The sequence below is a fragment of the Morone saxatilis genome, unplaced genomic scaffold (assembly GCF_004916995.1).
Source record: "Morone saxatilis isolate NCDOM2014 unplaced genomic scaffold, NCSU_SB_2.0 Contig3, whole genome shotgun sequence".
NCBI classification, from domain to species: domain Eukaryota; kingdom Metazoa; phylum Chordata; class Actinopteri; family Moronidae; genus Morone; species Morone saxatilis.
This window is the reverse complement of record NW_023339873.1, coordinates 23,165,459-23,176,047: the sequence shown is the minus strand read 5'-3', so window position 1 is coordinate 23,176,047 and position 10,589 is coordinate 23,165,459. Positions and strand designations below refer to the sequence as shown.

The window sequence follows — 10,589 nt, the reverse complement described above, 5'->3', positions numbered from 1 at the left end:
CTGCTTGGTGGGAACTGTTGGGTCTCTGTAATGTTATAAGGAGTTCGGTCTAGACCTGTTCTTATTAGAAAAGTGTCCTGAGATAACTTCTGTTATGATTTGGCGGTATACAAAAAAATGTAATTGAATTGAATAGAATGTATATGTAACAGTGTGTACAAGTGTATTGTAACTTTGAAGCCAATTGAGGGGAAAATTGAGGGACAATCATGTTTCAAGAGGTTTCAAATAGACACTTGTTAAAGCGATAAGTGTGTATATGCACAAGTTCTGTTACAGTTTGACTGTGACAATATGAACAATTTAAAAAGGCTGACTCGTGTTTCCTTGTTCCCACCTACTCTCGTGTCAGTTTTCCATCACCTCCACTTACTGAGAGGATAAAAAACATCCCTTCTTCCTGTGATAGTGCAGGTCACACCTCCTGGTTTGGAAGAGTGGGAGTGATTAAAAATGACAAGGAGACATGTCGTGTGCAATTCATCAAATAGCTCCACCTTGCTCCATATCAGAACCAGCCGGTCCACAGGGGGAACTGGGGCGGGAGGTGACTTCGCTCCCCTCCGGCCCCAATCCAGGACCCGAAATACTGATCATCCCCTTCTCCTTTCCCCTGTCTACACGTCCAAGTGATTACACTACACCCCCCCGACCCCCTCACTCAGACACAAACACACACACACACACAGGCGCACACACACGCTCAGAGGGGCTAATTAAGGCTTTAATATGCAAATGAGAGCCGCAGTAAATTACACAGCTGGCAAATATGCCTGTTTTTGCCTGAAAATACATCAGGAGTGCAGCGAGGAGTGTGTTGCTGCTGTTGTTGTTGTGTTTGCCGAGAGACAGGGGATTGCCCCCCCACCCCCCTCAAACAACAACCACCACCACCAACTCCCTCTCAGCAACCAAAGCCCCCTCGTCTGATGGAGTGACTCATACAGCTTTGTCCCTTTCAGAGGTATCAGGAGGAGCAGTCGGCTCTCTGCACAAGTAATGTGGTGTTTTAGTGGGAGGACACAACAGAAATTTTGTTGCTTGAATATTATGTATGTTCAGTAGACTAACATGAAGCTCATATCAACTAGTCCAGCTTTGATTTGATATCAGACTCAGTGGACACGGTCAAAACCTGACTTTTTGGCAACATTATTATGTTGTTCCAACATAGTTTTCAAAAATGCATTCTTTGTTTGGGAGACTATACCGTCTAAATGGGTGAATGGGTTACATTACATTAAAAAAGGAGAAAAAAGAATGATAGAGTTATAAAGAAATTTCTTTTCTCTTTTTTTTATTTATGTACTGGAATCTCCGACTTCATATTATATAAAAAAAATACATTTTATTTATTTATTCTTTTTTTTATGACTCATCCATCAATTTGTTTTTTGTTTTTTAAGTAGCAAAAAGGGAACTATATTTCATTCTACAACCCTGCGTTGTAAATGACAATAAATAACCTTGAATCCTTTCCAAGATAAATAATATTTAAATAATAATAATAATAAAAAAATTATGATAAACTTTTTTATTTTACAGGGTCAGTTCACCCAACCCACAAATCAAAGTTAATCAAAAATATGGATAATCCAATTTGGGACACTGGTCATGTCATGGTGAATTTGTGGTTTTACAAATCTGGAGGAGCAAGCACTTGATGACAAACGGCCCCCAGTTCCTGATCCCCAGGGTCCCCAAAAACCCCAGGTTCAATTTGTGTGAGTTGGCTGTAATTTGATTAATTGCAAATTTGTTTACAAACTTACAAATTAAATGTTAAAACTAAGATGGGTGCCGTGTCAAAATGTAGTTTTAAGACCTTCATTATTTTTGTTGCTCACAATTCATTAACACAAAGAAAACGTAGGGGAGTAGATAGTATTAGAAGTGTATATATAACCACTTTTGTCCACTTTTTGATTTACTATATGTGCCAACCAGAAATACTGTATATTCCTGTCAATGTTCAGAAGGCTTTGAAACATAAGTTAGATCTACGTTGGGAAATTTACAGACAATATACAGTTAACTGAATGAGTAAGAATCACAGGGACAATATTATTTCAATCCTACAAATGAAATTCCATTAACCTCCATTGTATCGGGTTACAGGCAGAAATCTCATGTTGCGATTTGGTTTTATCCAATTATAAACATGAACGGGGTATAAATCGAGCCCCAATGGTCATGGACATATTTTACCATCCAGTTGTTGCCTTTTCCACAACCAGGCTGCAATTATCATTATACGATTGCTTTAACTATGGTTAACACCAGGATATCATTTATCGTGTTTGTATCCACACACCACCCATCCAACATGATCTATTTGCTGGACACTGTGGTCTAAAGCATCTTTATACCTCAGTGTCGCCGTTATCCATGGCTGTCTGTACCATTCTTGGGAACGTGATATCTCAGGAACAACTTGAGGGAATTTCTTCAAGTTTGGCACAAATGTCCATTTGGACTCGAGGATGAACTGATTAGATTTTGGTGGCCAGAGGTCAAAAGTCAAGGTCATAACTTATTATAAATTACAAAAATGAAGCCAAAATATTGTATAAACTGTATGAATAATTTAAGAATGAACTGGGTGATTCGAGATTTCACACACACATGTTAACTGGGACAAAGCTTTCATTCTTCCATCTCATCCATTCTGACTTCTGGTTATTCACTTGGTTGAATAGTTGTTAAAGACAGTCTTTCCTTTTTGCTCTCCAAACTATGTGAGCTATATTATGTGGTGTGGTTCCAGTAGGTGAATGACTGATCTGGTAGCAGTGTGAACCTTGGTCCCCCCCCCGGCTGCTCAGAGCCATTCCCTGCTGCCCTCTGAGGCGTTGCTGCGAGGTTTGTTCTGCCTGGTTGCTGTTGTCTGCCTACGTACTCTGTTCCCCAGAGCATCTGTGTCATCATGATGCAACTGAAACCTGAGTGCCGACTACATGCATGGTCAGGCCGTCCTGTCACCTAGCCACCCTACTGGGACTGACCGTGACAGGAAGGCTGCCCGAAAACATACCAAGAGACCTCTTTGTTTCACGCTGTTCCTAAAATAAGAATTCACGTTCCTTCAGATGGTGCCCTCTGTGCAGTACATTTCCCATAGCAATCTCTCCATGGACCCATACAAACACATGTATCTTTTCTCAGATGTCACTCCCTTCCCTCTTACATGCACAGAAATATAATTTAAAACCAGTAAACTAAACTGAGGTGTGAACAGTCAAGGTTGTTGGATGAAATCTAATCGGATTTGGATCTATCTAAAAAATAAGAATAGCTACAGATCACAACAACAGCTCTTATGTAGAGAAGTACTAAAGAATAACCATCACAAAAACAATGTTTAAAGTGAAGGGCTGCATCCTTTTGGGGGGTTGACAGTAGCCATTGGAGTGATGGTATAGATTTGTATGGCCTGGTTGGATAAAAAGAAGTTCACCCTTAACCATATTGCTAATTGTCATTCTTTGTATCCAATGTTTGTACTTTTATAAACAAACTTTATTTTCTGCCGTTTCTCACTGGAGATCAGTTCTGGTTAAACAAAGCTAAGCGTCTACAGCAAAGCTAGTGGCTATGTGAGGCTGCACTTAGGGCTAAATGCTCATATCTGCATAGTAACATGCTCCCAATGGCAATGTAAACATGTTATTATTTATTAAATAAAGTTGGCAGGTCATACACCAAAGAATTGGACAAACTGACATTTTTAACATTCATTTGTTAACTGTCTTGTAGAGGTGCCCTGGGTCAAAATCCAGTGTTTAGTTATTTCATTAGTCATTATTTTTACAGGTGCATATTCCCAAATAACTGTGTTTAATTAAAGTTTATAGATAAGAGATTTACATCATTGGCATAGCAGCAAACAACTATTCTCTATTTGAAGATATAATGGAGTCATATAAGGATATATTTCCGCTGAAGCACAGTTAGTGATTGTTGGGACAGTGGAAAGACTAACAAAGACGGTTTTGGTGAGTTTTATTTTGAGACGCTGGTGCTCTAGTCTGATGTTATATACAGCACAAGCTCACTAGTGCATGACACAGCTGGGGCAGGCTAGCATCTCAGAATAGGAGTACTGGCTGGCTTTCTAGGGCTCTGTGTACACTGTACATGTTGGGTATGTAAGGGCAACAGGAACTTGGGGTTCAGTAGGGGCCCACAGCTCTTGGAGCAACCATTCCATTAGGATGACTGCTGTTTTGTTGTTTTTCAGACACAGTGTCTATAATATTTTGTCATAGAGGTGTTAATTCAATAGAGTCATAGAGGTGTTAATTCAATGCTATGTTTAAGCATTGACGTCACAGTAATGGTGTTGTATTGGACTGCATTATGTTGAGAGGTGTTTCTAATATTCGGCTCACTACTTGTATGTAGAATAGGGAGACAAAAAAATAAAACACATATATAATCATGTATAATGTAGTCCAGTATCAACACAACATCTACAACTATGACTGTAGGTTGAAGGTAGAACAACAGAGTTGTTGCACTGAATTGCAGTACACCTACTAACTGTATGTAAAGGCTTTATTTAACAGAGTAGAATTAAAGTTAGTAAAATGACATTACCCTTTAGGTATTAAAATACTCTGATGTCCCTTTGGCTTCCTCTTAAAGAACCTCCTTCCGTTGTCTCTCCTCTCTTGCATCACACACACCACACACACACACAAACACACACACACACACCGTAGCACATCACACACACACACACACTCCATGCTGCCGTAATTATCACTCAGTGAGACAACCGCTCTCTAACAGCTACACCTTGCTGACATGCGACATTCAGGAGAGGACACTCTCCAGTGTTATCGCTGAACTCCTCTGCTGGAGAACAGCTGACAGGGCGCTCCTGTTGGCCAAATCCAAAACCAAATATTTAGGCATCAAACAGGTAAACAGACTGCAAACGCTCCCTCACCCGACCCGCGATTAAGAGTGCTGGGCAGCGGGAATTTTAGTTAATTTTTTAGTTCATTAGCTGGGTTGACAGAGTCCCCTGATAAGGATGTATAAACAGCTCCACCTTGCAGTGGCTACAGAGAGAACTTGCCCCTCGGAAAAGGCTCTTTCCACTAGGGCCAGGCTGCATGAATATTTCAGATGGGTAAATAATTAATAATTAACAGCAAACAGGCCAGTGATCAAATGGAGCAGCATGGCAACAGACATGAAAAATCTGACTTGTAAACAAAGACAAGAAAACCCAGATTTCCTCCCCTCTCGCCACCTTCTTTTCTCGCCTTTTAAATATGCGCATCTTCAATTGCCTCCCGCATCGTCGTAAAACCACACACATACAAAAGGCACATGTATGAACACACAAACTCCATATCAGCGACTCTGTCAAACACACACAAAGTGCTGCCCCCTCCGTCACTCACTCACATTCATACCCACACTTATTTTCCTCCAGAAGAATGGAATTTTCACGTATTCCTTGGCGACCCAGGGAATGTGACTGAGCGAGAACACTTGATCTGGCCACCCGCTGTTTTCTGATGGAAAGATTTGCTTTTTAATACAATCGTCACTCCTCCCACCTGGATATGCCACGCCAAGACAAATCCCAGCTGTGTGACTCCAAAACCTGACAGAGCTTAAAAATTCCCTTATTACCATTCCCTTAAAATACCCAGCCACACTAACTCCCACCAATGGTGGGAATGCTAATCACGTCTCTCGGCGGCTTATAGGAGCATGAAAACAGAGCCGCCAATATGGAGACTGGTGCATGTGCAAAAAGTGAGGAAGAAGAAGGAGGAAGATGAAGTCCCAGCTATAATGACACACATTCACAGAAGCGTCATGGCTCTTAAAAGCTGCTTCTCCTAAATCTGGCACATCTTGCCGTTTGACTTTAGCCAGAGGAGACATTTCATAAAAATCAGACTTAATCGTGTAAACAACACGCAGACAAACAGAAAACCACTGCAAACAAAAATAAAACAACTTTGGAAGCTGTGCACGGATCGCCTTCAGAGTTAATTTTAAAGTAAGCATTCCGTTCCTTGGAGATTTTAATTAATGCTTTAATATGCAAATAAGTTAGCAGAGATAAAATCATGACAAACAGATGGCAAGTGTGGGTAATTATTTTGTGAATCCAGCAGGGGCATGTATTAAAGTTATGGCATCGTTTTCCTCAGGCCTCTGCAGCCATGGATAGTAGAGAGGAAAAAAAAACACAAGTATCACTGATGAAATGAGAAACAAATTACTTACTTATGTCTCCAAGTGACAAATCTGTGACCATAGTGAGTCTGATAATATCACAAAAGACACGATGTAAAGGATAAGTAATCCTCAAATCACCAATACCCCTTTATTCTAAATTAGAAGGAACAATTAAAGTATTTTAAAGTATTTCTTCTTGTTCCTACAGTGTGCTGTTTGAATGCTGTATGTGCAGAGTTTGACTCTAGAAGGATGTTTTCACATTCATCTGCTGAAAGTGGAAAGTTTCTCTGTGCTCATTCAACGTCTGATTTGGGCGGGCCTACCAGCATGATGTCTGACATCACAAATAGTTGAAGTTGAAACCTGGTCCCAGTATGCAACTGTACAGTGTGATATAGAAACTGAAAAGCCACAGTGCACATCCCATGAGAATGGACTTTACAGTGAAGTAGGAGACTTCCAGTTTCTACAGTAGCAGAATTGGAAAACAATAAAACACGGCTGTAGGAACCGTTTGCTTCTTTTTGAGTTTCAAGAACTAGACTCTTACACACTTGGAAGGTGAGTTGTATTTAATTGCTTGTAATCTGCAACTACACTTTTTGCCACTAACCTTTAAATGAAAGCTAGTAGATAGACGTTACAGTGAGATTGTTTAGTCAAGATTATTCATCATCTTCGTAAGTTATCTAACTTTTAAACACAATCCAGTGGCACAGCGCATGAAGACATTGGTCACTTAGCTGTACCTACCTGCTCCGATGGGGTTACGTAGTCCAAATCCAGGCTTGTGAGAGAGCGGTTGATCCTCAGGGCCAGACACAGGGCCATCAGACCTCCAACCTTCACGTCATTCTGACGGAGGTCCAGCCGCTGAATCTGCCGACTCTCTGCGAGGAACTCTGCCAGTGCCACAGCACCTTCACCAAAGAAACGTGTGGTGTCGAAATGTTAAAGGCGACTAGCTTAGAAGCTTGCTTGGGTAGTTGCAAGGGAAGCTATCCTAAATAACCAACTTTGTCTAGACTGCATTTTTCTGGCAAAGTATGATATAATCATTTTTCTTGTACGCCCAAACTCTTTCACCATGCTTTGGTTTAAAGCTCTCTGTGTCCAGAGCAGCTCTGCATAGAGACAAGCATACTGCTTGATTAATTGGGGAGCTATTATCAGATACATAGTAAATGCTTATTAAATGCAAATTGTCTGTTTGCTATTCATAAAGTTCTTTAATTTGGTCACAAATTCAACCAAATTGTGACCAAATTCAACATAATTATCCTACAAATACGTGAAATATAATTGAAATTTGTTTTAAAACAATAAAGTTGATCATTTAACCCGCCACATCTTTATGAAATGACTCTGTGTCTCCGTCAGTTGGAAATTCAAACACAATCCCATGTAAAATACATGCTGCATACTGTTGTACCTTCACAGGTGATGCTGGCTTGGGCCAGGCTGAGCTGCAGCACTGAGCAGTTCACCATCAGAGGCTCCCTGATGATCTGGATCCCCTCGTTCCCCAGGAGGTTCTCACCCAAATCCAGGACCTGCAAGACCTTTAGCGCTGGCTGCAAAACAGGGATCCCGATCACTTTGTGAGCATTCATCTCAGCTGACCAGGGACTAAAGATTGTTGGAACTAGATCCAGAGACTTCTGGTACCAAAAAAACTAAAGGATTTTACTCCTTGTTTTTAAACTTTAAGTATGTCACTCTAAGTGAGTTCAAAAGACTTCACCTGATAGTGAAGCTCTGCTTCAGACTCTGTGTAGTGCGCTACTTTCAGTGTGCAAGTTAGTGTGGAAAGGCTGAGAAGTTTAAATTATCATTATTATTATCTGATTCAATCAATTTCAAATTCAATAGGATTCAGGGAAGCTTTATTTGTCATTTGTGCTTGCACACATAGGAACTCAGCTGGCCGGTTGTTGCTCAGAGAGTCAGTCAAGTATAAAAAAGACACACGAGGAAGACATAAATCTCATCTGATGATTATTATTCCTTTTCAGAATGTTTCCTCTTATGTTAAATGCTTCTGTTTCCACTCTCCAGAGCCACATTAGCATCGAAGGTTGATTAGCTGGCGCATAAAGCTGGTGGTGTCTAGGGCACAAGAGGCCCATGTTGCCCAACCGCTTGAAGAGGAACGTGCCACCCACTCCTCGGTTGCCCCCTCGCCTCGCCACCCTTGTTAAATTCCTCTGGTCACTGCTCCGAAGAGAGAGGGAGCGTGGGGGTGGAAAGGAAGGCAACCAACGGACCCAGAGAGCGTCTTCGCCTGAGTTAATTTGCACCGCAGTGACAACAAACACACTTGAGAGACCCCCCCCCCCTTTCCCTCACAGAGGCGATGCCACATCCAACGCGTGGCGAGAAGCTTCTCCGGTGAAGAGGGGAGGAGGAGAGGGAAGAAGAGCATCTCCAATGGATATGCACGAGGGATAATAGCAGACAATTAAAGAGGCGACTGCGTGGTTGAGAGTGTGTGAGAGTCAAGCATGGTTGAAGCCTGTCAAACGTAAACCACAGGAGGGTTGGAGTGAGAAGTTTAGGGGGGGTACGAGTGTGAAACCACCAAAAACACAGTATGCCTTCACACATGACATGCTGGCTTTAAACAAAAAAAAAACAAAAAAAACCAGAGGAATCACGTAAAGTAGAAAAAAACAGAGCCCTATATGACATATTCACCTCAGAATAATCATTTGTAGAACTTTTTGAGCAAAGAGTAAATTTAGACATTAGTGGAGTTTGGCCCACATCTGCTCCCCTCATCTTAGTCCTTCAAAAGACAAGCCAACAAGCTACGGGGACGGAGAGGAAAAGCACATATACCAACCAGAAAGGTTAATAACAGCTCTCCTCATCATCATATTCGACACAACCAGCTACGGGTCTAATTATCATCATTATGGCCTGCAAGGACATCTACTTATCCCCATGACTGGCAGGCCGCATGAGCAGCCCTGCTTAACACACATCTATTATTTAATCAAACTGTTCCTTCTTTTGGTAGCACTGGAGGAGACAGGGGAAGTGTATGTGTTAGCGTATGAGGCAGGCCTTTAATTTCTAGCCTTTTGACTTCCACAATCGCCACTCAGATGACAGGAAGGTGCAGTTTATGCTGCCAATCAGGCGGAAGGAATGCATGTTATTAGGAGTATACAATGAAACATGTGGAGTGGAGGCAGGACGTTTTCAGAGGGGGAATTCGCAGGATGAGGCTCTAAATTTCCTCAATACTGGATCTGGGGAAGCAGGTATCAGTGGGACAGTTAATAGGGCTGTTTCGTGATCAGAAATAGATTTCTTCCAAAGTTACATTAAATTCCCACTTTCTGTTTCCTTCCTGTGATCTGGTGGCGTGTGTAACATGAAGAGGTAACTGGGTACTGAAAGACTGTAAATTTGCCACATATCCACTTGATTTATGTAACTTGGACTGCCGAAGCCTCATGTTAGCTTCAGATAAATTTTGGATTGAATTTAGCATGGATTTAGCATGCATCACTTCCATTGGAAGCACATTAGGGAGGAATCTCCTATTAATTTAAGGGTTCAACATTTAACATTTAGGAGGATCAATTGGCTGTGCCCGCCATGCTTCTACATGTTTTGCAGTTGGAAAGGGAAGGTAAAAAAAGTATGTTGCAATCTGCAAATTCACCACTAGATGCCACTAAATCCTACACACTGGTCCTTTAAGAATGAGTCTTGATGGCCTAAGGGATAGTTAAGATAGCAAAAATATTTCATCAGCCTACCACAGCAAGTTAGGCCTCATAATGAGTCCTAGTTGATCTGTTTGATATCTTTGCAGTCTTTATTCAACAAATGTGCAAATTCCTGTTCTTATTCCCAGGTCTCATACAGACACACAGGGTACCTTGTAATATGGCTTTAATGTAAACCCATTCATGTCAGGTGACGTAGTATGAAGAGCAAAGAAAGTCTTGGAACCTGCAGGTGGTTTGGGGTGGGATGGGATGGCTCAAAAACAAACACAGGACTGTCACCAAGGAGACCAGGGTTCGTATCCCTAGTGAACATAATGGAACCCAAACCAGAACCTTTTCCTTAGCAAGTAGCTTTGGTGCCTAATGCTAACCCAACAGTAAAGTATTTCAGGCAGAAAGTGGCAGCATTGTGTGTCTTATGCAGACGCTAAAAGGTGTATTGTGGGTCTTTATGAAATGCAGAGGGGACTAGACAAAGTGTCGGTATTTGACCACCAGGGATGAGAATGCGTTGATTCTGCGTGCAAAAATGACGGAAGCAGTTCTGTTAAGAATGGAAAAAGAGAGCTCAATTAGTTCAAAGACTACCTTAAGATGAATCTATCCTTACCAGCTTCCAGTTGTGGTTCG

At 41.5% G+C, this 10,589-nt stretch overlaps 1 protein-coding gene across 1 annotated transcript in view; it reads right to left on the bottom strand.

Moving 5' to 3' along the window:
• Nucleotides 1-10,589, bottom strand: part of si:dkey-288a3.2 (protein phosphatase 1 regulatory subunit 37) — a 65,077-nt gene that overhangs the window by 27,521 nt on the left and 26,967 nt on the right. The window contains exons 8-9 of the mRNA XM_035674095.1: nucleotides 7,646-7,787; nucleotides 6,967-7,133 (exon numbers count right to left, since the gene is read on the bottom strand). Coding sequence (XP_035529988.1) covers nucleotides 6,967-7,133; nucleotides 7,646-7,787 — 309 coding nt within the window. The remainder of the gene's footprint in view (nucleotides 1-6,966; nucleotides 7,134-7,645; nucleotides 7,788-10,589) is intronic.